The sequence below is a fragment of the Crotalus tigris genome, unplaced genomic scaffold (assembly GCF_016545835.1).
Source record: "Crotalus tigris isolate CLP2741 ecotype Arizona unplaced genomic scaffold, ASM1654583v1 scf7180000024379.1109085, whole genome shotgun sequence".
NCBI classification, from domain to species: Eukaryota; Metazoa; Chordata; class Lepidosauria; order Squamata; family Viperidae; genus Crotalus; species Crotalus tigris.
The window spans coordinates 783,919-810,669 of NW_024100549.1; the positions used below are offsets into that span (position 1 = coordinate 783,919).

The 26,751-nt window shown below is 41.2% G+C and overlaps 1 protein-coding gene across 6 annotated transcripts; it reads right to left on the minus strand.

Annotated features, from left to right (window-relative positions):
* Positions 1–572: 572 nt before the first annotated feature.
* On the minus strand, positions 573–22,188 carry JSRP1 (junctional sarcoplasmic reticulum protein 1). 6 transcript variants are annotated; one of them, XM_039328494.1, is made up of 7 exons: positions 22,033–22,188; positions 13,299–13,437; positions 11,159–11,205; positions 7,580–7,919; positions 5,861–6,004; positions 3,659–3,738; positions 573–2,818 (listed from the first exon to the last, which is right to left on the minus strand). In XM_039328494.1, the coding sequence occupies exons 2-7, from the start codon at positions 13,414–13,416 to the stop codon at positions 2,165–2,167; spliced, it is 1,383 nt and encodes a 460-aa protein (XP_039184428.1). In that variant the 5' UTR covers positions 13,417–13,437; positions 22,033–22,188; the 3' UTR covers positions 573–2,164. The 6 variants fall into 6 exon arrangements, with proteins under 6 accessions (XP_039184428.1, XP_039184431.1, XP_039184429.1 ...); XM_039328497.1 differs by having other exon boundaries at positions 13,299–13,433; positions 22,033–22,178; XM_039328495.1 differs by having other exon boundaries at positions 21,978–22,105.
* Positions 22,189–26,751: the final 4,563 nt, after the last annotated feature.

Genomic DNA, 26,751 nt, shown 5'->3' on the forward strand with positions numbered 1-26,751 from the left:
ATGGAGGGACAAAATGAAATGTGAATGAGAAAAATTAAAAGAATGTCAAAGACACTGGGACAGATAACAATACAGTTATCTCGTGTTGACTTCTGCTGTGTTGAATTGTCGCGTAGTGAGTTGGCCTTGGCAAGTTGGCTGGGGTGGGTTGGCAAGTCAGCAATGGACATGGCAAGATGGCTGCAGCAAGTTGTCCTAGACCCCCCCCCAATCCTTTCTAGAACATCAAGGTGGCAGGGGGGAGGTGCTTTCAGAATCAGAATAGAGCTTTAAGGGATCTTGGAGATCTTCTAGATCAGGAGTCCTCAACCTTGGCAACTTTAAGACTTGTGGACTTCAACTCCCAGAATTCCTCAGCTAGCATGCTGAGGAATTCTGGGAGTTGAAGTTCACAAGTCATAAAAGGACCAAGTTTGAAGACCCCTGCACAACAACAACCCTGTGAGATGGGTCGGGCTGAGAAAGAGTAACTAACCTAAAGTCACCCAGTTGGTTTTCATGCCTAAAGCAGGACTAGAATTCACAATCTCCCAGTTTCTAGCTTAGTGACTTAATTACTAGATCAAATGCAATCTGATTCAAGCTCAAACTTTTATTATTAAGATCTGTTACATCTTGAGGTGTTTTTGAGTCGTATTTCTGCCCATAATTTTCCATGTAGTATGATAAGTAACTGGGAGAGGGAAATAAAAATGGCTTTTAAACATAGGGAATCGTCTTGATGGTATTAAATCAAACAAAACTTTCATGTTATTGGGAGATGTTTTCTACAGGTGAAATCATCCCAATGTGTTAACCTGCTCACACATAGTTATAATTTGATAATTGTATAGTACAATTCCAAATTTTAAAGAGCTTGATGACTCAGTGCAATTCATGGCCGTGCAACAGTTGCCTTGTAACTTAAAATGCTTCTTGTTCAGTTGATACAAACCAGCAACAAACCCTCTCAATTCAAGCTTTTTCTTCTCCACTGAAAAATGCAAATTTTCTTGGACAAAATGTTTTAGTTCACATTCAATTTGCTTTTAGTAGCTCAAAAAGTCAAAATAATAGCCCAGGCAACTTGGAATACCGAGGGCTGTATTGTGGACTGTGCATCCTATTTCTTCCTTATGTTAAACCATGAAAATATTTAAGTTCATACCTGACATTTATTTCTGAAATTATCATGACTTTTCCCCAATCTAGCTGATTACTTGCTACAATTTCTCTGTGGTAACATTTATCGTAGGAAGAACCAGAGCTGATTTAGCTTCACATTGATAGGCTTCATTTTGTGCAACAGAGGGGAAAAAAATCCAGTTTTCCCACAAAATAGGCAAGAAGCAAATTCTGAGGTGCAGACTTGCTTTGCTCTCGAAAAGTGACCAAAAAAATTCAGATGTCTATTAATCGAGGTATGGGAGTTGCTAAAATCATCTAAGGTCCATTCCAGCATATAGACTCTTTTGTTGGACTTCTGAATGAGGAATTCCAGTTTAAACACACAGCTTTGGTATCAGCTCAAAAAAGAAAAGAAAAGAAAACACACAGTTGTGTACAAGAGAGGCAGTTCACGCATTCCTGTTACAAATCTGTATATAATGAGGGATCGGGGAATAAGTCCACCGTGTTTGTGAGGCTCCTCCAAGTCAAGGACTGAGGTCAGTATAAAGGTTTAAGGCTTCCTCTTTGCTGTGAAACCAACATTAGCGCTTCGTTTGGAGATAACTGGGCAGGTAAAGCACAAATGGAGAAAGGACGTTCTTTTTTGAAGTTCTTCAATGACTCTGAGGGGACAGCAGAGCAGGAAAGACTGATCTGGCTAAGTGACTCCTGTTCCCCTCCTGAGAACTTGTGATTGCCGGCGCCACCATTATCGGAAGGATAAGGCAAGGCGCAAAAAAAGCATCTCTGCTTCCAACTCTGGCAAATCTGCCTCTTGAGGCCTAGTCTCAACAGGAGCCACCCAGCTTCAAATCTGGATGTCTTTGTGTCCCCACACTTTCAGGGAAAGGATGTGCAGGAGAGAGAGAGAGAGAGAGAGAGAGAGAGAGAGAGAGAGAGAGAGAGAGAGAGAGAGAGAGAGAGAGAGAGAGAGAGAGAGAGAATGAGAGAGAGAGTGTATGTGTGAGCAGCATATTGCTTGCCACAGTGACATCAAATCGGCAATCCTTGGATCTCAGTCATGCCTTTTCAATTCCTGGGACTTATGCCGCCCAAATCTCTGGGCACTCTCCTTGGGTGAGGGGAAGAAATTCTTCTGAATCTGCCAGGGCTTCCTATCCTTCGGGTCCCTCTCGTGCTTGAGATGGCCTTTCCCTTTGCCATGCTCATCCTTGGAGGGTCCCCTTCTTTTATCCAGCAAGGGATGCTTTTCTTTATGCTCCTTCAGTGGAGGGGCTGTGTCACCATGTTTGTGGCGATGGGTCTTCCTGTCCTCCTGCTGCTTCTCCTTCCCCTTCCCTTCCCAGCGATGTCTCCTGTCCTGAAGGTGCTTCTTCTCTTCTTCTTTCTCCTGAACTTTGCGGTCTTTCTGGCTTTTACTCTTGGAAGGTGTTTCTCGTTTGATTTTCTCCTGGATTTTCCCGAGGCCCCTCTTTGGGAGTGGTTCTTCCTCTGTTTCTTCCTCCTCTTCTTCTTCCTCTTCCTCTTTGATTTCTACTGGTTCTGTCCCTTCTTCTCCATCCTCTAAAGGTGTCTCCTTGTCCTCTTTTTCTTCTTCCTCAACTTCTAAAAGTTCTTCCTCAACTTCCAGGAGTTCCTCCTCCTCTATTTCAGGAGGTTCATCCATGTCTGACCAATCAAACCACCGTTCGTAAAACCACAGCTCCTCCTGGAAAGGAAAGGACAGGAAAGATTCAATAGTTTTCATCGTAAGTCCTGGCCTGAGATAGTTTAACCTTAAGGGTAATACAAACAGGACTCTTCACGTGCTCGTTGAGTCCTCTGGAGCCATTTTGTCCAGCATCTTGTTTCCTACAGTGGCCAGCTCAATGTTTTTGGAAAAAGCCACAAGCGGGAATCTACGAAAATTTGCCTATTCAAAAAGCATCTGAAAGCGATTGTGAAAAGCAACAACTTGTATTTGGCACTGACACGCTACTGCTGGAACACAGAGGGTTGTGTAAATTCATTGTTACTTCAGTAGCACATGTGGTTGAAGGTGGGCAGGAGAGTGGGCAAAACAGGCCCAAGAGGGAGACCTCAGCATTCACCAGGACTACCTTTGCCTTTGAAGGATACGGGGGAAAGAAGAGGGAGAGAGAGAAAAAAATGTTAAGCAAAGACTCCCCATCACAAAACAGCTCAACAAAGAATGAACACCCAATTCTCCTGAATCAAGATAAGCGGAAATCTCTTATGCCAGGGGTCCCCAACCCCCGGTCCGTGGACTGGTACAGGGCCGTGGCATGCCACCAACCGGGCCGTACAAACAAGCAAAGCCCCATCTGTGGGGTGCAGAGAGCACACAAAACCACATACTCTCTGGTCCGCAGAAAAACCTCTCTCCACATAACTGGTTCCTAGTGCCCAAAAGGTTGGAGACTCTGGTCTTAAGTGATTCCAGTTGTATTTAAACCTAAGGTTAAGTTTTTAAAGTATGTGTTTTTTCGCCTTCTGATGAAATGAGTTTTACTGTGGATTCCTTTGCTCTTCCCCACTTTTAACTCACCTGTTCCCCAGGACTGTCTTCTTGTGTGGTCCAGGCACTCAGCTCTGCCTCAAGAACAGCCCCACCATATTCTATGGCCTCTGTAAAGAAGATGGGATGGTGAACAAGCTCCTATAGCAACATTATTTTTTTCTGCATATATTTCTGTGCTTGCTTTTGTCCCGTCTTTATTACTTTTATAAATAAGGCAGCAGACATACCTCATATTCCTTCCTCCTCTTATTCTTCCCACAATAACAACCCTGTGAGGTGGGGTTGGGCAGAGATAAAATAACTGGCCCAAGGTCACCCAGCTGGCTTTCATATCTAAGGCAGGGCTAGAAATCATATTCTCCTGGTCTCTAGTTTGGTGCTTTAACCACTAGGCCAAGGATAGGCAACCTTGGCTCTTTTATGACTCGTGGACTTCAACTCCCAGAATTCCTGAGCCAGCATAGCTCAACTTGGAAACCTCTCCCTTTCCCCTCAGCATGGCTGGCTCAGGAATTCTGGGAGTTGAAGTCCACGAGTCATAAAAGAGCCAAGGCTGCCTACCCCTGCACTAGGCCAAACTGGCTCCTGCATGGTGCTTGAGGTCAAGATGAGGTGAGGAGGGGTATCCCAAAGCTTGAGGATGGAAGATTCAAAGACAGTGGAGGTGGGGTAGCCTAATCATTTTAGTTGTTAGAATGATAGTTAACCACCTTTTACCTTTATTTGCAATACTGTATGCAAAGATAAATTCAAAATGTAAGAAATCTTAGAAAAAAGTATTCATTATTATTTTATTTTTATCTCATCCTTATTATTGTTATAAATAACTCAAGGTGGCGAACATATCCACCACACCTTTCTCCTCCTATTTTTTTGGGCTGAGAGAGAATGACTGGCCCAAAGTCACACTGTTGGCTTTTATGGCTAAGACAGGACTTGAACAATATGGTCTCCTGCTTTTTAGCCTGATGCCTTAACCACTAGACCAGGGGTCTTCAAACCTGGCCCTTTTATGACTTGTGGACTTCAACTCCCAGAATTCCTCAGCCAAGCACGCTGGCTGAGGAATTCTGGAAGTTGAAGTCCACAAGTCATAAAAGGGCCAAGTTTGAAGACCCCTGCACTAGACCGAACTGGCTAATAAAAAAGTATTTGACACTTCCTCCTCAATATCTCCCCTTCCAAATATTTTTAAAACCCAAAGTTGCTTCCTCATTCTGCTCAAAAGGGCCCCAGATTTTTGATCCAAGCCTTACTGTTTGAGTTTCATGATTATCTGGCAGAGAGGAAACTTCAGGGTCAGGCTCAACAAATAGGAGCTTGGTCTTCTGCATCTGTCTGGTCACAAATGCTGAGCTCCACCAGGAGACAAAAACCCAACTGTGCTATCATTACACATTCTCGTCCCAAAGGTGCTTTTCCAAAATTTTCTTGGGGTTTTTCCAGTCATCTTTTGGAAAAACATCTTTGGGACCACCATGACTTGGATAATTGAGAATTTCCATAGACAGTTGTGGGAAGTCAGCCCCCCACCTTCCCAGAGAAGGAAATATTTGGGGGCCAGTTTTTCTTTAGCCCTAAGCAGAAACTAAACAGGCCAGAAATGCAGATTTGATCATCCCATTCAGAAAGACTGAAGCCCCATTCAGGAGCAAATACTACCTGCAGAAGCCTATTCAAGACAGGATCTTTTGAAATCCCTTGGAGCAAAATTTGATAGCTAACAAGTGAGTGATAGGATTAGAACCAGCAACCCCTCACCCAAAAATCCAACACAGGACATAGTCATCAGCCCCAGCCCCAGAGAAGCAGGACATGATTTTTAGGACATAATAGGATTAACTCACCACCATTAGAATACCAGAAAAGCACACTCAGGCTTGGGTCAAAGTTCATGCCATAGGAACTCCAAACACAAAAGCCCAAGAAGGTATAAAAAACTCACCACTCCCGGCTCCATTTTGTTAGCTGCCCCAGAACTACATGCTGTTGCTGTTCTGCTTTTCAATAAAGAACCTTCTTTCCAAACAGCCTCCATTTTGTTTATTCCGGCTTGGACTGGACCTAAAGATTTTTCTTTCAACACAGTTGCACATTCTCTTTGCCAGCTTAGAAGGTTTCCTTTTAACCTTAAGGCCTGATCTCCAATGGAGGCAGCACCTAGATGAAGTGTGAAGGTGGGGGGGAAGGGCTTTGTTTGATCCAGGGGGAAGTGCTCTTCTCTCTTACCTTGAACTACCTGACAGCTCACACTGAGGAGAGCCAGGAAAGTTGCCACCAGAATGCATTTGTTCAAAGTCAGAGCTTCCCAAGGCAGCGTATCCTTAGCAGCTCGGCTTTCTGTTTTTCGCTTCACAGAGACAATCTTCGGTGCTTCAAGCAGAGAAAAGGGAGGGCATTAGCATAGCAGATCGCACCATAAAGTCTTTTGCCACCAATCCCTGAGTGTTTTGAGGGTAATCTTTGCAATAGACACAGGATAGAAATTCAGGCCAGAGCTATGGAAAGATACATCAATCCCCACAACGGAAGACCCAATGGAAAAAATAATAGAGCTGGCAGAGGTGGCAAAGTTAACTATTCTAATTAAAGAAAAGAATGTATTCAGCTTTGTTTCTACTTGGAAACCGCTTCTGGACTGTATGCTCAAAACAGAAGATTTGGGGTTTTGATGATTAGATTAGTTTGTGGTTATACAAAATGCTAGTATTTACTAAATATGTTAAGAAAAAAGTTGAGGTTGTGACTTGTATTTAACAGCGCTGAAAAAAAGGGGAAGTCCCTACGTTTTTCCATCTTTTCTCTTTTCCTTGCACTTCTTTACCTTTGCTCTCCCTCCTATTTCTCTGTTATCTTGTTTTCATTGTTATTTATATTATAGTAAAACTTTTAATAATAATTAAAAAAAACTTCAAGCCACCCCCCCACTTTTTTTTTTTTTTTTTGCATGGCCAAGCCATAGCTTGGGAGAAACCCACATGCAGATTGCAAAGACAGCCACCTTTGCTACTCTTTGGATCAATTATAAAAAAATAACAGAATACAGAATAACAGGGGTATAAGGACCTTGGAGGTTTTCTAGTCCAACCCCCTGCTCAAGCAGGAGACCCTATACAGGTGATCCTCGACTTACGACAATTGTAATCCACCAAAATTTCTTTCTTTTTCCTGTTGACAAGTGAGACAGTTGTTAACTGAGTTTTACCCCGTGTTACAACCTTTCTGGCCACAATTGTTAAGTGAATCACTGCAGTTGTTAAGTCAGTAACATGGTTGTTAAATGAATCTGGCTTCCCCACTGACTTTGCTTGTTAGAAGGTTGCAAAAGGGGATAACATAACCCTGGGACACGGCAACCTTCATAAACATGAGTCAGTTGCCAAGTGTATGAATTTTGATCATGTGACCATGGGGATGCTGCAATGGTCATCAATATGAAAAACGGTCAAAAGTCATTTTTAAAAATGCTGTTGTAACTTCAAATGGTCACTAAAGAAACTGTTGTAAGTCAAAGACTATCTGTTCTGGACAAATTGCTGCCTAATCTCTTCTTAAAAATCTCCAGTGATGGTATGCCATTCCACTGGTTAATTAGATGAGAGAGAACAAGACAGAGAGAGAGAGAGAGAGAGAGAGAGAGAGAGAGAGAGAGAGAGATATCTGTCCCCCCTATCACATATCATTTTATAAACCTTCTATCATCATCTTTGTCCCTACTAATCGTCTCCTACAAATCAATCTTCCCCAGTAAAGCTAAGAATTCTGGGACTTTCCCCATGTCTGCAAGTTGTCCAGATCTGGAAAAACTGCTCTAAACCAAAAATGAGATGGAAGTCCCACCATACAAAAAAAAAAACCTCCCAGGGTTAAGCATTCTCATTCTCTTGCCCATGGAATCTTCATGGCACATCCAACATAATGCTTTATTGGCTCAGAAAAACGTCCTACCTGTTAGGTGTGGTTTCTCAGCTGTCCTTTCTGCCCGTACCGTCTTCTCCACTTGGGGTGCCTTTTCAACCCTTGGCACTTTCTCTGCCACCTTTTCCAGTACTGGTGGTTTTTCTACTCGTTGGGCTCTCTCAACCACCCTTTCAGCCCTCAGGACTTTTTCTGCAACTTGCTCGGCCCGAGGCAGTTTTGCAGCAGCCATTTCAGTCACCAGATGCTTCTCTTCGTCTGGTGGTTTCTTAGGAAGCCCAGATGTTGGGACTTCGGTCAGGCTATCCACAAATTCATCGAGATCTTTCTCAACAATGTGGAGCTTGTTTTTCTGTTCCTCCTTTAGACCCTGAAAGAGAAAGGTAACGGTGATCTTACTAGTTTTGAGCAGCCCTGCCTTAGCCGGTAATTTTTTTTAATAATTTCTCTGATCTCTTTAAAAACATGTCATATTTTCCTATTCTTGTTATTTTTTTCTTTATTTATAAACATATTTGATGGGCCTGTTTCAGCCAAGACTGGAAATCTATTTTCAGTTGTTGTATATCCTTCCGCCTTCCTTTGTCTTTCATAATACTTTGTTCAAAGGCTATTTGGATTTTTTTTCCATTCTGAAATTATGGGAATTATTTCCATTTTCACGGTCTCTTATCTCTTCCCATAGCTCCTCAGACTCTTTCACAAAATAATTGCTGTATCACGTATTAGAAAGATGGAGGGCAATAGAAGAAAGGGACGACAGAGAATGAGGTGGCTGGATGGAATCACTGAAGCAGTAGGCGTGAGCTTAAATGGACTACAGAAGATGGTAGAGGACAGGAAGACCTGGAGGAACATTGTCCATGGGGTTGCGATAGGTTGGAGACAACTTCGCAGCTAACAACAACAACAACAACATCATGTATTATCTCATGTTTTGGATAAATCCCTATCAACTCCACCCACTGAACCATAAACTAACCATAGAGTGGCTGGGTTTGCATATCTTACTGAGTCATAAACTACTAGGGCAGGGGTAGGCAACCTTGGCTCTTTTATGACTCGTGGACTTCAATTCCCAGAATTCCTTAGCCAGCCATCATCATCATCATCACCGTCGTCGTCGTCATTACTATTATTATTATTATTATTATTATTACTATTAAAGCAGTTTGACAGTGGAGCCAGTTGCCTAGAAGGGGATATGTTCAAACAGCCTTCTATCATGGGTGCTTTAATATGGACTTCAACGCAGGGCAGGGAGTTGGACTCAATGGCTGAGATAGCGTTTTCTGCTTCATGGTTTAGAAAGTGTGGAACTTTTAGAAAGTGTAGAACAAGGGTCTTCAAACCTGGCCCTTTTATGATTTGTGAACTTCAACCCCCAGAATTCCTCAGCCAGCATACCTGGCTGAGGAATTCTGGGAGTTGAAGTTCATGAGTCATAAAAGAGCCAAGGTTGCTTACCCCTGTACTAGACAATCATATTTTGACATGTGGTTGATACTGAATAACTGAATAACAGAGTTGGACACTGTTATCTCACAATCCAGTTCAGTACAGGAAAATAATAGAGATTTACTTTAACGGGTACACAGGGTAGCATTTATTAATGCTATGTATTATTATTATTCTTATGTAGTATTATTCTCACCTAATGAGAAGGAAGGAAGGACTCACTGGAGAAGGGCCTAATGCTGGGAAAGATTGAGGGCAATAGAAGAATGGGATGACAGAGAATGAGATGGCTGGATGGAGTCACTGAAGAGGAGGCGTGAGCTTAAATGGACTCCAGAAGATGGTAGGGGACAGGAAGACCTGGAGGAATGGGGTCGCAATGGGTCGGACACGACTTCGCAATTAACAACAACAAAATTACTATTACAGAACAAAGCAATCTTACACGAGAGACTCAGAGAGGTCAAGCTTTTGTTAAGCATTTTCAAATTCAAGGAGCCAAGGAACAGGTTTTCTTTGTATATTATGGGTTAGACAATAAGTTTCTTTTTATGTGAGTTTGTTCATGGATCTGCTTCGCTGGAATTCCAGTGTCCTTGGCTACTTTTCTATCTCAGATAAAATTTTTTGCATTGTGAGTTCTCCTCTATTTTGACTGCCTAGCACAGGGGTTCCCAACCGGAGGTGCGAGACGATAGTCCAAGGGTTGCAAAAACTTGGGTTTTCAAAATTATAGTGTATATGCATAATTCATTGCCATTATTTCGAACTTTTGTAAGGGGTGGGAGAATATATCAGAAGCATTCTAGGGGTGTGGGGTATACAAAAGGCTGGCCAAGCATGTAAGAATTGAAATGTATGGGGTTGTGACCACCACCAAATTCACTATTTAAAGTCAGGTCAAGGAAGTTACTATCTGCTCCTGTTACACTGACTGTTATACTCTGTTAAATTCCTGTGTTTAACTCAACTCTAAATGTTTCACTTTTCTTCATTTTGAAGAAAACTGACATCTGGGTCACCAAGTAAAATGCACCAGGACAGCTTACTCTTCATTACCTAATTTGTTATAGCAAATTTGGGGGAAAAAACCCACATACATTTGCATCTCATGTGGGAGTTTCATCATTGGAAGCTTTCAAGAAGAGACTGTACTGCCATCTGTCAGAAATGGTGTAGGGTCTCCTGCTTGGGTGGGGTGGGGGGTTGGACTAGATGACCTTCTTATTCTATTCATGAGGTTTCCTGTCTATTTGAGTTTTCAATATTGGACGAGTGGTTCTCTCCCAAACTTCCTACGGCAAGTACCTTTAGAACAGGGCTTCTCAACCTTGGCAACTTTAAGACTTGTGGACTTCAACTCCCAGAATTCCTCAGCCAGCTTTGCTGGCTGAGGAATTCTGGGAGTTGAAGTCCACAAGTCTTAAAGTTGCCAAGGTTGAGAAGCCCTGCTTTAGAAAAAGCTTTAGATGGTCATAAAGATACACCCAGTAACATTTTAAAAAGAGACAAAGAAGGGCATTTTCAAGATTTCTAGAAGCAGTACAAGAAGAAAGACAAAGTTGCAAATGACTTGGTCAAATGACTGCGGCTGGTCAGTATGTGTCCATCATCACTCAGCTCGGCAGGACTGCTTGTCCTCAGCTGGCCTGGAGATTTAGAAGTTGACTTGGCAACAATATTTGGACCAATTGACAATTGTTCCTGTCTTTTTCAGACGTTTAGGGAGAAGGCTCTGAATCAAATGCAAATGATCAGCTTGTGCTATCCAGGAGTGCAAAAAAAAAACCAGAGTCACTCAATAATGAGATGGGTAGCAAATAACTGTAAATAATAAAATAATTATAAATAATGAAAAAAACCTGGTAGCTTAGAAATGCTTGGGAAGGATACCAATTAAGTCCTATGTCTTAGCAAGAGGTAAAATTCTCTTATCGTCATACTATGTCCCAACTGTTTTATTTGGATAGGGTTAGTTGCCCATCACAAAAATGCTGCAATAATCATTCACTCTGGAGGCAAATATCAGATGTTGGAAGCAAACATTTCTGGTTCAGATTCTTTAAGACCTGGAGAGATACCTCCAGGCCTAGAGACCGACATGTCTCATGAAGCAACTTTTAAAACATGCCTCAATGGTGGGCTACTTACGTTTGTGCTGCCGTTCACTTCTTCTTGACTTGCAGGTATCTTGGCATCTGTTAAAACACACCCATCCTACATTTATTCATGGTTTTCATTTACTGTGTTTATTGTCCTTATAGAACTGATACAGTTCTACAAAGGAAATATTGAGTCTGTCGTTTGCACCTCTATAACTGTCTGGTTTGGAAGTGCAACCAAACAAGACAGACACAGACTTCAATGAATAGCTAGAACTGCCTAAAAAACAATTGCTACCAGCCTTTCTTCCAATAACAACAACAACAACAACAACAACAATAATAATAATAATAATAATAAAGTTGGAAGGGACCTTGGAGGTCATTGAGTCCAACCCCCTGCTCAGGCAGGAAACTCTACACCATTTCGGACAAATGGTTATCCAGTCTCTTCTTAAAAACTTCCAGTGTTAGAGCATTCACCGCTTCTGGAGGCAGGTTGTTCTGCTGGTTAATTAAGAACCTGTATACTTCACAAGTCAGAAAAAGGGCTGTGAAAATATCTACAGACCCCTGGACATAAACTATTTCAACTTCTTCCCTCAAGAGGATGCTATAGGGCATTGCACACCAGAACAATTAGACATAAGGACAGTTTTTCTTCCCATGCCCTCATTCTGCTTAACAACTAATTCCTAAAACACTGTCAAACTACTTAGTAAGGCTGCATTACAGTACTATGATATTCCTCATCTTTTCTATTACCTATCATCTTACGTCTATAACCTTGTTGCGTGTATCTTGCAATTTATATTGTTTTTAATATCCTAATATGGTTTATGTTGTTTGCTTAGCTAGTATTTTATCACTATCATTAAGTGTTGCATCTTATGATTTATGATGAAGTTTTGTATTTTATGATTTATGCTGAATGTATTTTCATGTTGTTTGTGATCATGACTATTACTATTACTTGTATGTACACTGAGAGCTTACGCACTGGAGACAAATTCCTTGTATGTCCAACCACACTTGGCCAATAAAGAATTCTATTCTATTCTATTCTATTCTATTCTATTCTATTCTATTCTATTCTATTCTATTTACTCTACTCTACTCTACTCTACTCCACTCTCCACTCCACTCCACTCCATTCCATATTTTCTATTCTATTCTATTCTATTCTATTCTGTTCTGTTCTGTTCTGTTCTGCTCTGCTCTGCTCTGCTCTGCTCTGCTCTTTTCTACTCTACTCCACACCGCTCCACACCGCTCCACTCCACTCCATATATTCTATTCTATTCTATTCTATTCTATTCTATTCTATTCTATTCTATTCTATTCTATTCTATTCCATTCCATTCCATTCCATTCCACTCCACTCTACACCACACCACACCACACCACTCCACTCCATATATTCTATTCTATTCTATTCTATTCTATTCTATTCTATTCTATTCTATTCTATTCTATTCTATTCTATTCTATTCTATTCCATTCCATTCCATTCCATATTTCACTTTTCCTTTGTGAGCTCAGAGCAAATTGTATTGCTTTCCTTCATGGAAACATGAAGAAGCCATTTTTCATGCCCTTTGAGATCTTACAACTTAGAATCATAGCATTGGAAGGGACCTTGAAGGTCTTCTAGTCCAACCCCCTGCCCAAACAGGAGAACGTATACCATTCTGGACAAATGCCTGTCCAGTCTCTTCTTAAAAACCTCCAGTGATGGAGCGCCCATGATCTCCAAAGGCAAGCCATGCCACTAACGAATTGTTCTAACTGGCAGGAAATGTTTCCTAGGTTGGATCTCGCCTTGATCACTTTCTAACCATTACTTTTTGTTCTGCCCTCAGGTGCTTTGGAAAAGAAGTCAACCCTCTCGTTTCTGTGACAGCCCCTCCGACAAAGTCAATGGGAGAAGCTAGATTTGCTCAACAACCAGATGATTCACTTAACATTTACAGTGATTCACTTAACGACCATAAAAATTTGGCACAAGTCACTTAAGAACCACTTTGTTTAGCAACAGAAATTCTGATCCCAATGGTCTAAGTCAAGGGCTACCACTGTCTGAAAAATCTGCCGGGCCTAACTAAATACATTTGAGAAGTAAAGTTTTCCCTAGCAGGCATGATAAAACAACAACACAAAGCTCAAATTACATGTGAACGCAGTCCTACCTTTTTTATTGTCTTCTTTCAGATGGTTCTGAATGCCTTCCTTCTGGGTGAGAAACTCTTTCACAAAATCTGGGCGTTCTTCACTTTGTTCCAACTGCTCACTAGGACCTGTGGCCATATCGCCCCCTTGGTATTCTGGCTAAGCAGATGGAAAAATAACACTCAGGCCATTTAGTACTATTGAGATCTATTTAGTTGGCATTTTAAGGCCAACTCTACACAGTTTTGTGCATCTTAAAAATAAATAAATCCAGAGACGAGGTACAGTCATAAATTGGATGTCTTGAACACTTCAATTTTTCCTACTATCCAGGGGACGCTAGCAGCAACACAACATTGATTTTTAAGACTTTGGGAATGGAGATGGGTGTGTCCAGCAGCTCTAGATGGTGCTGAGTGCTAGGCAATCACCAAATGTGATTGAGTGCTGAGTGCTCTTTACATGCCATGGAAATATGTCTGCTTCGTTAGGTGTTTCTTTCCTTGACTGTGTCAGCAATGACACAATTCAGAAGCAAATGGGCACTGTGCCAATATCAGAGAAAATGCGGGAGAAAAGCCTACAGTGGTATAACTATGTTCTACAATCAGCACCTACAACGTAACCTATCTTGCCTTCCATATAGATGGCAAGCACCTGTGTGGAAGCCAAAGCAAAGATGTCAAGAGAGAATAAATGTGGACATGAAAAATGCCCAGTTGGATCCAGATGCTGAGTTTGAACATGCAAGATGGTGCTTGTTGGCCTGAAAAGCAGAGCCTGGACCTGCGGGAAAACACTAGGAGGAGGAGGAGAAGGATGGGAATGGAAAGTCTACCATAGATGAGGGAACTGCATAAACAGAAGCAAGATGGCTAGAATTTATTTATTTATTGAATTCAATTTATATAGCTAATCTAATTAGCTGAAGTCTTGATTGGGAGCTAAAAGTCAAAAATATCATTGATAGGGTAGAAATAGACCAAAGCAAGTTGGTTTTTGAGCAGACATTATTTTCCAACTTGCTGCTGTCCATTTTTGCAAGTTCTCTATGGTGCTTTTTCAAGAGGCAACTGGACTTTCTTGTTTTTCTTTAAAGATGTTTTGCTTCTCACCCAAGAGCTGAAGAAGCTTCTTGGATGAGAAGTGAAATGTCTTCAAAGAAAAACAAGAAAGTCCAGTTGCCTCTTGAAAAAGCATCTTTGGGACATTTTTGCAACTTCCCACGTTAATTTTTTAAAAGGAACACGGAATAAACTTTGGGCCTTGACCTTTTCCTTTTTCTCCCATTTCTCTATGTCTTTATTCAAAAGTTAGAATTCCCTTGGAAAAGAACAGAAAGGCTTTGGAGAAGAACTTTCTCAAGTTTTTAAATAGCAATTGAGCTTCCCTCACTAGATATGCTTCATTCACACTTGGATACATAAAACCCAAGCATCTCCTGCACAGTCATCCTTAAAGCCTCCGCAAAAGTTTTCTAAGAATAGGGATATGAAATCTAGTATGCTGGCCCGCTTCCAGTCTGGGAAATGCCGTTCTGATTTGGCGCTCTGTCAAAACATTAATCAGCCAAGCACAGTTTAGTAAAGACGAGGCTGTTTTTTTCAACATTTAAGCTATGCAATATAGGAGAATCTGAATGGCTCTTCAATATATATTTTTTTAAATCCCACCTTTATTATTTTTATAAATAACTCAAGGTGGTGAACATACCAAATACATTAGCCCCCCTTTCCTATTTTACCCACAACAACCATCCTGTGAGGTGGGTTGGGCTGAGAGAGAGTGAGTGATTAGCCCAAAGTGCCTAAGGCGGGACTAGAACTCATTGCCTTCTCTTGATTGGTCCAAAAGTACTCAGCCAGCTTTCATGCCTGAGACGGACAAGAACTTGGTTTCCTGGTAATCGGCCCATAGTCACCCAGCGAGCTTTCACGCCTTAAGGTGCGGACTAGAATTACAATCTCTTGGTGTCTTAATCACTAGACCAGGGGTAGGCAGCCTTGGCTCTTTTATGACTTGTGGACTTCAACTCCCAGAATTCCTGAACCAGCATTGTGGAGTTGAAGTCCACAAGTCATAAAAGAGCCAAGGTTGCCTACCCCTGCACTAGACCAAGCTAGTTTTCCATTATTATTAGTTTTTGTACTTTCCTCAAGACTAGAAAATAAGTTCCGAATTTGCAACTACACCAGGATAGGCAGTGACCCAAGTTCTCAAGAGGACCCCTCCCCAGGACCATGTCACTCTCATTTGCTAAGGTCCTGCCATCCAATGTAAAACTGCAAATATCCCTGGGTTCTAAAAAAAAATGCATCTGGGAAGGTTCTAGTATAAAAATAATATATTAAAACTTTGGGTAAGCTGAGGAACCACATTTCTTAGTTAAAGATTAATTTAGTCCTGCAGTTTCTTTAAAAAAAAACATAAACAAGGAAGTCTGGCCATGATTGTCCATACAATGTAAATATACAAGCATGTACTCCATACTAAAGCAGAGTCTATCCAGGGGAACTGAGGCGTGTATTTCCCTAGTCCCAACAGCTGAAAGAAAACTCCACTTTCCCTACACATTCAAACTAGACATGCATTTCACTCTTCTCTATTAAGGAATTTATGCCTCTCTGCATGAGTTCAGAGAATGCAAACTTTAGAGATACGGCTGAGTTTCTGTAACAAGGACTGACGATTTTTTCTAATCACTCAGAACCCCGGAGCCACAAATAAATTACTATATTTACCTGCCGTCCACAGGATGATTAGAAGTGAATCATTAATGCAACTTGCACTTTAGAGAGCTGGGAATTTTGCTGCATTTATGCATTAACTAGAAATGACCTTAACTCACCAAAATAGAAGACTGAAAGAAACATCTTTCATTACAGGCAGTCCTTGACTTATGACTATTTGTTTAGAGACGGTTCAGAGTTACAACAGCATTGTAAAAAGTAGTTTTTGACCAGTCCTCATACTTACGACTGTCACAGCATCCCCGTGGTTCTATGATCAAAATTGGGACGCTTGGCAACTGGCACATATTTACAATGTTTGCAGCATGCTGAGGTCATGTGATCACCATTTGCAACCTTCTATGCTGGCTTCCGACAAGCAAAGTCAATGGGGGAATCTGTATTCGCTTAATGACCACGTGATTCACTTAACAATGGAAGCGGTTGCCTTAACAACCATTGCAAAAAAAGTTGTAAAATTGGGCATGACACACTTAAAGGTAAGACCAATTACATTAGAGCTGTTGGATTTCAGTGTTAGAGTCCAATTTACAAGCCCAGCGATTACCTGCAATACTGCACTTTAACCACTGTGGCACAGTGATAAAAGTCCAGTATTGCAGGCAAACTCTGCCCACAGTCAAGAGTTCGATCCTTCCAAGGTCTTTAAAATGAGGATCCAGATTGTTGGGGGCAATATGCAAATCATACTTACATTGTAAATATGCAAATCATACTTACATTGTAAACTGCCCATAGAGTGCTGTAAATGGGACTCTCCATATATAAGGACGTATCTAAGACTAAATGCTTGCTATGCTAGTATTAGGAAAGAGCTGTTGAGTTTGTGTGATTAGAATATCTCCGATCATATCTGCCATATCTGATGCGAAGACTACAGAATTACACTGGCTGGAAATAGACACGGTCAGAACACTAGAAAATCCGAGTAATGCACCTGTTCTGTATATTGGTAATTCTGCTCTGTTTCTCTATTAGGAATGACAATTGCTCTCATTGTGGAGACTTGAAATAATTTGCCCTAAGGGAAGCAATTGGAAAATAGCACAGGTAGAACACAAATCCAATAGAACTATTGGCAGGTAGAAAGGAAAGGAGCAGCAGGATGTGTGGATGTTTAACCATCTTGACCTAACAGTGTGGGTAAATGTTTAACTGTGTTAAGCTTTAACTAATGATTTGAAAACTAGATCTCAAATAGAGCTACTACAGTGAAAAACAATGTTTAGCATGTCTTGACATATTTGCAAACATCAAATAGGAAACTAAATCATGTTGTTTTCTTGATCAAGCTTCTAGGACAGTGGTTCTCAACCTGAGGGTCAGGACCCCATTTGGGGTCGAACGACCATTTCATGGGGGTCGCCAAACAAGGCTGTCCACCATTTCCCCCCCCCCTTTTCTTTGGCCACGCCCCTGGCACCCGGTGATGTATAAGTGGTTGGGGGTCACCACAACATGGGGAACTGTATTATGGGGTCACGGCATTAGAAAGGTTGAGAACCACTGTTCTAGGATCTTTCTGGGCTTCAAGTTTTCCAGTGCATCTATGCACACATATCAAGGGTAGAAGGGGTGGGGGGAGGGTGATGGGATTCAGCCGGTTTGCACCACTTCGGTAGAACTGGTAGCCAATTTTTTGTTGCCCAGGCACAGAATGGACTTTAATAATAATAATAATAATAATAATAATAATAATAATAATAATAATAATAATAATAATAATAATATAATGTTGAAAGGGACCTTGTAGATCATCGAGTCCAACCCCCTGCTCAGGGAGGAAACTCTACACCATTTCGGACAGATGGCTGTCCAGTCTCTTCTTTAAAACTTCCAGTGTTGGAGCATTCACCGCTTCTGGAGGCAGGTTGTTCCACTGGTTAATTGTTCTAACTGTCAGGAAGTTTCTCCTTAGTTCTAGGTTGCTTCTCTCCTTGATTAGTTTTCATCCGTTGCTTCTCATCCTGCCTTCAGGCACTTTGGAAAATAGCTTGACTCCCTCTTCTTTGTGGCAGCCCCTGAGATACTGGAAGACTGCTATCATGTCCCCCCTCGTTCTTCTCTGTGCGGCATCCACACAGAGAACCGGTTGTTTGCATATTTGAATCCCACCACTGGGTATGGGTTATGGTCCCACAAAATTAAAATGTAATTTGTTTAATTTTTACTGGGCTCAGGTACATCTCCAGCTAGTCATGAGGAAGATGCAGAAGGAGAAGAGTTGGAATTGAGAAAAAGAAGGGGGAGGAAGCAATTTCTCCATGCAGATAGTTACTAGTTGGGTGAGAAATCCTTAGTAAATTGTACACAGAGCTATAGTTTTGGCCCAAAATGCAGACTTGATGTGCAGAAAGTCCCACATTCTTTTCCAGTGAAAGGAAGTATCAGAGTTGAAAACAATATCAGAAAGCAGCTGTCAGCTAGCTAGTTGTTGATAAGCTGCTTCAACATATGATATGTTTTTAATTTTGGGGAGAACTCACAGATAGTGGTATAGCACATGTTTTGCCTGCAGACAATCGCAAAATGAGTCAGAAAGGTTTTTCCTAAAGAATCTGCTGCTAAGAAGAGACTATATAGCAGTGGTAGCGAACCTATGGCACGGGTGCCAGAGGCGGCACTCAGAGCCCTCTCTGTGGGCACGTGTGCTGTCGCCTCAGTCCTAGGCCTTCAGCTGGGTTTTATAAAACCTTTTCACTTTAGGCCTCCGCCGCCATGTGCAAAAAAAAAGGGGGGGTTCAATCAATCAGTCAATTTCAACTTCTCACGGGGAAAAAAAATCTTCCAAAGTTGGAATTGATTGATTGAACTTTTTAGTTCCACCCAGTCTACCGTTACCACTGCAGCCACGCCCACCCAATGGGCCACACCCACCCAATGGGCACACCCACCCGGCATCCGACGATGCATAAGTGGGTTTGGGGTTACAGTTTGGGCACTCGGTCTCTAAAAGGTTCGCCATCACTGCTATATAGTAACACAACTGAGCTTGCACACTAGTCTTCCTTCCTTCCGTCCTTCCTCCCTCCCTCCCTCCCTCCCTCCCTCCCTCCCCCTTCTTTCTTTCTTTTTTTCCTTCTTTCTTTCTTTCTTTCTTTCTTTCTTTCTTTCTTTCTTTCTTTCTTTCTTTCTTTCTTTCTTTCTTTCTTTCTCTTTTCTCTCTAATTAACCACTGGAAGTCAGAAAAGCTGACTTCCAGTGGTTAATTACCCAAAATACAACTGTTTTATACAATTAGTGGTCTGCCCAGTTCTTTTGTGATTCTCTGCAGTTTTCTAGAGTATCAAGGAAAAATCATTTCTGTTCTACTATCTGAGGTCCTTCTAAACTAGAAACTCAACTTACAGAAGTAACTAAAATACAAATATAATTAAATTTCAATTTAATTTGAAAAATAAGTCAACACCCCCACATCCACATATTTTGTAAAAGCCAATGTGAGTGTACTGGTTACAGAGATGGACTAGAAACAGCGAGGCCCAAGTTTTAGTCCTGAGTCATGAATACTGGCTTGCTGACTTTGAGACAGTTACTCTTTCTCAGCTCTATATTCTGAAGTCAAAAAGCATCTGTCCATCAATCCACCCTAGATAAGAATGATAGATCATAGTTGATCAACTTCAGTGAAGAGGCGTCATCCTATAGTAAATTGATATAGCTATCTACATTTATTTGTCACATATCTACATATCTACATTTTCCAGTCCTTTTAATTAATGTTTATCTGCTTTATTTGGGTGTCATTTTTTTAAAAAAAAGAATGTTCGGGCACTTCTTTCAATTTTACAAGCTTCTAATCTGCTACAATATCTTTGAAACACTTTCCAAGCCATTCTGAAAATTCCGATTGAAAGATGGGATATACATCCTTCAGATTAATTAGCATTAAATTAACAAAATAGATAACTTTTCTCTCCTCCATTCCAGAGACTGTGTTGAGGAAAAAAATACATTAAAAAATACATTATGTAGTTACCGAAACAAAACGCAGGATTCGGCAAATGTTCTAAATAAAAACTTAGAGCAAAACATCTTTTTTTTTAAAAAGGCAAGATGGTGCTTTATACATGCCCAAGCAACAACTTTGGCAAACCTCTAACGTGGGGTGGTTCCAGAATGAAGAAACAGCTAATGAAAATACCTCCGTTCTTTTGATTGACAGGCTTTCTGAGCAGTGGTGGGATTCAGCCGGTTCCCACTAGTTTGGCAGAACCGGTAGCTAATTTTTTGTTGCCCAGGCCCAAAACAGACTTCCAGAAGCGGCATCCACACAGAGAACCAGTTGTTCACATATTTGAATCCCACCATTGTTTCAAAGGAGACTTCTAGCAAACCATAATACATTTACTATAACCACAGATACACCAAGTTAGTGACCCTATGATTGCAGAAGCAGACAGAACGGAGTATCACGGAGAAGAAAGAGAGTGAGTTTCAAGTTTGACAGAGGTTTCTCTTGGATCTGGGTGAGCTTATCGACTATCAGCACAGAGTAATGCTTTGAGGATTCCTAGGGACAAGAGCTAATTGCTTGTTAACGCTTCGATAATGCCCTGGAATGATGATTTGTTGGCAGCATCAACAAATTAGTAAGTAGGTCTTCTTTGGAGGATTAGGGCTGGAAATTGGGGAGAGGGAAGTTCAAGCTCACCTCAGCAGGACATTTGTCTTACAGAGTAGAAGACAAAGAAGAAGGTCTATGTCTAACCATCCTTGCGGTTCTTAACTGGTTCTTAGCCGACCAATCAGTGATGAGTACGACTGAGTCCTGCTGATCCTCTCCTCAACTAAGGTCCTTCTTACACATACTGTCTAAGTCTTCAAACTTGGCCCTTTTATGACTTGTGGACTTCAACTCCCAGAATTCCTTAGCCAGGCATGCTGGCTGAGGAATTATGGGAGTTGAAGTCCACAAGTCATAAAAGGGCCAAGTTTGGTCTAAGACCTGCCCACCATGTAAGAATTGCAATGCATATACAGCTACACACTGCTATACTGTCAGCACAATGACTCAAATACATATTTCAGCTGCGAGGGACTCTATGCAGTTCAGTTTCTGGGAACAGGAATGTCACACAGCCACAGATGAGAATCCTATAGGGTGGACAATAGGAGTTTGGAAATTAACAGAGGGACCTCTTTTCAAATCAGTTGAAACCAGCTTTATATGGCAGCTTTGTCAGAGAGAAGCTCTCTTTGCAGGGACACTTCCCTACAACCGAGCTACAATTGGTTGTAATTTACACTTAGGAAGCAGCTATGTGAGCCTAGGGGAAAAAAAAAAAAGATGCTGCTTTGACTCAAAAAGTGAGGCTGTGCAGGCACTTCGTCTATGCAACAAATTGCTTTCAGGAGATTTGCACAGTCTTTGTGGACAATGGATCTCTATAGAAAGATATACAGCATCCCAGCAAGACTCCCGGCTACACACAAGTCCATGCACATTCCATAATAACAATAGCCTTTTGCTACTAAATAAGAATAAAATACCACTGCGCTTTCTATAAATCCATTAACTGGCTTGCAAACAGGCAGATTTCCCCCCCCCCCACATCCCCTCCTGAACTTTCCACCTGCTGTTCATTTTTATTTAGCAAGGGAAAGCCCACTAACACCTACGGTTAGTATATTTCAGTAATAAAAGAAAATACCTTTCCACCTTCATTTCTGTATTTTAATTTCTTGCATAAACCAGCAAAGGGCAGCTCCCAGGGAGCTGAACTGGGGCTTTTCAGCGGCTGCTGCTGACTCAACATCAAAGAGTCATCCAAAAATAGTTTCCTTTCCTATCCAGGCAAAACCATGCAAAGCAGCCGAATTGGACTACAGCCGAATGTTGCTCCGTCAGCCCCGGGGACCGCAGAACCCAGCATGCAGACCCACATGGTCATCAGCAGTTGTGGCTCTGAACTTTTTGTTAAAACCCACATGCATCGGTAGATGTACCCTTTTAAAGCCAGGACCCCCCAATATTAGATGCAGATGCTCGTCCGCCGCATACCAGGGTTCAAATCACACAGTCTGGTCTTCCACTTGTCGCCTGGATTAGTTGCCTTCTCCTTCTCCCTCTTCAATCTACACAGCTGTAATATACAGCAACAGGTGTTGGATCCTTTCCGAAGAAAACATTAGCCAATCAAGGAGACGCTGCTGCTCTTTCTTTCGTATAAAACAAGGAGGCTGTTTTGCCCTGTGGGGATAATGACAGAAGGCAGAAATAATTATGCACAAGGCAGGGCCAATGCTTCTTAATGGCGACAGTCTCAGGAATAATAGAATAACAGACCTGGAAGGGACCTTGGAGGACGTCTAATCCAACCCCGTCCTCAGGCAGGAAACCCTACACAGGTAGTCCTCGACTTACGACCACAATTGAACCCAAAACTTCTGTTGCTAAATGAGGCATTTGTTAAGTGTGTTTTATCCCATGTTATGACTTTGCTTACCATCGTTGTTAAGTGAATCAATGCAGCTCTTCGGTTAGTAACATAGTTGTTAAGTGAATCTGGCTTCCCCATTGACTTTGCTTGTTAGAAGGTTGCAAAAGGTGATCACATGACACCAAAACACTGCAACCGTCATAAATATGAGTCAGTTGCCAAGCGTCTGAATTTTGATCACGTGACCATGGGGATGCTGTAATAGTCATAAGTGTGAAAAGTGATCACAAGTCACATTTTTCATTGCTGTTCGAACGGTCACTACATGGACTGTCGTAAGTTGAGGACTATTTGTACCCTTTCAGACAAACGGTTGTTCAAGGATTCGCTTCTGAATTACAATCACAACATTCAAAAGGGGAAAAGTGTATTTATTTTTTATTGCTGTATTTTTACTCTCAGGGATGGAGGAAGGGGCACTGGCAAAAAGTTTTAGCTGTCTCCATAGTGATGAAAGCTAAAATTGAAAAAAAACAATATTTTGATCTAAGTAAAGCAAGTGAATCCAAGGCACTGTGGCTCATAAACCATGTTTTCTTTAAAAGCAACTTATTAAAACTCAGAGAGATCCAGAGGCTGGTTTCAAAATGATCTTCTGGACGTAAATAACAACATCCTACCCAAAGTGAAAAGGCTTCTTGTTAGTTAGTCCAAGGAGGAGGAAAAAGGATCTCTTAGAAAGGGATCTATTCTGAAGAGAACAAACAGACCACTAGTATTCAGGCTAAACCTATCATGTCTTTGATAGTGATGTGAATTGGTGAGTAATGGATATGCTTATTGTAGGGCAGTTTACCTGCCTGCTGAGAAGGTTATGGATATTTGACACTGGTAGGAAGCAGTCACCATCACTACTAATGTGAAGGAAAGTAATTGTAGGATCTTGAAAGATGGAGAAGGATTGCTGGAGAGAGAATGCTAAACTTCTACACCAGGGGTCTTCAAACTTGGCCCTTTTATGACTTGTGGACTTCAACTCCCAGAATTCCTCAGCCAGCAAAGCTGGCTGAGGAATTCTGGGAGTTGAAGTCCACAAGTCATAAAAGGGCCAAGTTTGAAGACCCCTGTTCTATGCTTTCTAAAAGTTCCACACTTTCTAAACCACGAAGCAGAAAACGCCGCCTCAGCCACTGAGTCCAACTCCCTGGCCTGCGTTGGAGTCCATATTAAAGCATCCATGACAAAAGGCTGTTTGAAGATATCCCCTTCTAGGCAAGCGGCTCCACTGTCAAACTGCTTTTGCTGTTCTTCAAATGGAATTTACTCCCGTTTTATACTGTGTTCTGTACCCTGCATGGCAGAAAAGGGCTCATACATTTCATTAGGACATCTCATGGATATTTAAAGCATGCTATCAGGTTCCCCCTCAGTTTCTCCTTCTCAGGGCTGAGCACTCCCAGCAATGTTGATCTCTTCTCACAGGACATGGTTTGGGATCCATGATCATACTTCTTGCGCTTCTACGAACCTGTTCTGGTTTGACCACATCTTCTGAAATTGTGGAGCCCAGAATATGATGCAGCCTTTGAGGAAGAATCTGACCAGACCAGAATAGAGCAGAACTATTTGTCCCCAATATTTGGAAATTATGTATTTTTGCTGAAGTACCCTGGAAATATTAATAAAGGAGAATATTTGTAGCTCAGGGTTGACACGAGGGGTCCTTGGTGCTCTCTAAGCTTTCTTGCTTTCTTGCAGACGTTTCATTATCCAAACTAGGTAACATCGCCAGTGCTAGCACTAGCACTAGTGCTGATGATGTTACCTAGTTTGGGTAATGAAACATCTGCAAGAAAACAAGCAAGTTCAGAGAGCACCAAGGACCCTTCATTCTGAAAATATGTTTGACTTGTTGAGATTCTTTTCATAAATGCTGTTGTTGAACAAAGTAAGAGTTCAACTTACATGCATAAAAGCCACATCAACCTAGAAACCAGAAGACTGTGAGTTCCAGTTCTGCTTTGGACATGAAAACTGGCTAGGTGATTTTGTGCCAATCACCAGAAGACTGTGACCGGTGCCTTTCACAATAATGTCACAGCATCATCAGATAGCTTCCTCTGGTCCTTCAAAAAGTTAGAAGACTGGGTTGCAGCTTCCAACAGATCAAATATACTTGGCAATGGGAAAGTAAGGCTTGGGAGAGTAAAGATCTTTTCTCTCCTAACCACAGATTGGTATTTTCCTATGACTTTGAGCACTTCTAAAAAGAATTATTTGCGGTTACTTTAATCAACATTTGCCAACTGAAATGCATTCAGACTTATAGAAGTCATTGCCAAAGTTCTGGATCTCTTTGGGAACCCTTGTAATATTTAAAATAACTGGAAAAGAGTTTGACTACGGTCTGGCCCTTTTAATTTAATGTTCGTATAGCGCCCCCTACTGGCCGGACTATGTCACTGGATTTTCAAGTACGTTCCACAGGATCTACAAATTGTTTGTCTAAAGCAGGGCTCCCCAACCTTGCCCACTTTAAGACCTGTGGACTGGCTGGGGAATTCTGGGAGTTGAAGTCCACAGGTCTTAAAGTGGCCAAGGTTGGGGAGCCCTGGTCTAAAGGTAGCATCTGGATAACAAATATTAAGCAAAAAAGGTCAGCCTTCTTGACTGTGGCGAGAATCATATTTACCGCAGTTAATTCTAAATTGTGTTGATACTCAAAAGCATATACAAATATTATAAATATTTGTGTTTTTGAGGGCAGGGCATGCATAAATACTGGGAACCTAGCTGCAGAGAGTAAAACATCACGACATCACTGGTTGATCCAATCCAGAATTGTTTATTGCTGACAACTGTTTTCCATGCCTGAGGCAAAGAGAGGTTTTTCCCCCAGATTGGATATGGCACCATCTGACTCAAAGCATGTGTCCTGTCCTTGAGCTACAGTTCATTCTCTACCTGGGAGGTATTTTATTTTATTTTATTTTATTTTTACATTTAAATTCTTCAGTACCTAATAAGTGATATTTTTTGTTTTAGATTCCAGGATCTTCTGGGATGCCACTATTGATACACCAACTATAAGTAGTTCTTGACTTTTATTATTATTATTATGGATCATTGCACAGTCAGCCAGATGTTCAGACTGGATTTGGCATTTTGTCTATCTATCGAGTCCTTACCCAGGACCTGGGATAGGCAGATGTGGATGTTTGATGGTATTACACATATCGTCGCAGGATGGAAGCAATTCCTAGTAAGGCTGCCTTTTGCAATTGACTAATAGTGAATTTGTCAATGCCAATGGTGTTCAAGTGGTGCTCCAGTTGTTTTGGGATTGGACTCAAGGAGCCTATGACTATTGGTACTACCCTTCCTTGCTTTTGCCACAGTCTTTCTATTTCTATTTGTAGGTCTTTGTATTTTGTTATCTTCTCCAGTTCTTTCTCGTCTATTCTGCTGTCTCCAGGCACTGCCACGTCCACTATCCAGACTTTTTTGTCTTTCTTATCGACAATTGTTAAGTTTGGGGTGTTATGTTGCAGGTGCTTGTCTGTTTGAATTCTGAAGTCCCAGAACAGTTTAATTTTATCATTTTCTATGACTTTCTCTATTTTATGATCCCACCAGTTTTTTTAAATTATCATTATTATTATTATTATTATTATGTTGTTGTTGTTGTTGTTGTTGTTGTTATATCAAAAAATCCATTTCTGTATTGAACAGTGTGTTGTCTAGGTATAAAAATATTAGAATATAATAATCATCACATTCATCAAAATAAAATCATGTACTAGGAAATAGCAATCATATTGTTAAAAATAATATTTTCCACATTGACATTAATTAAATAACAATCAAAATATTTACTAATCCGCTATAGATCTTCCTCATATAATCCACATTTTCTCGACATATGACTACAATTGAGCACAACATTTCTGTTGCTAAGCAAGGCAGTTATTAAGTGAGTTGTGCCCCTTTTTATGACTTTTTTTACCACAGTTGTTAATTGAATTGTGTGGTTGTTTTAAGCGAGTCTGGCTTCCCCTCATTGATTGTCAGAAGCCAGCTGAGAAGTTTACAAATGGTGATCACATGACCTTGGAACACTGCAACTGTCACAAATACATGCCAGTTGCCAAACTCCTGGATTGTTACCATGTGATTGTGAGAATGCTGCAATGGATATAAATTTGAGGACCAAGTCATAAGTCACTTTTTCCAGTGCCGTTGTAACATTAAATGGTTGCTAAGCAAATGATTGTAAGTCAAGGACTATCTGCACCACATTGTAAAATGACAGTTGGCACATAAAATTACCCCCATTTTTA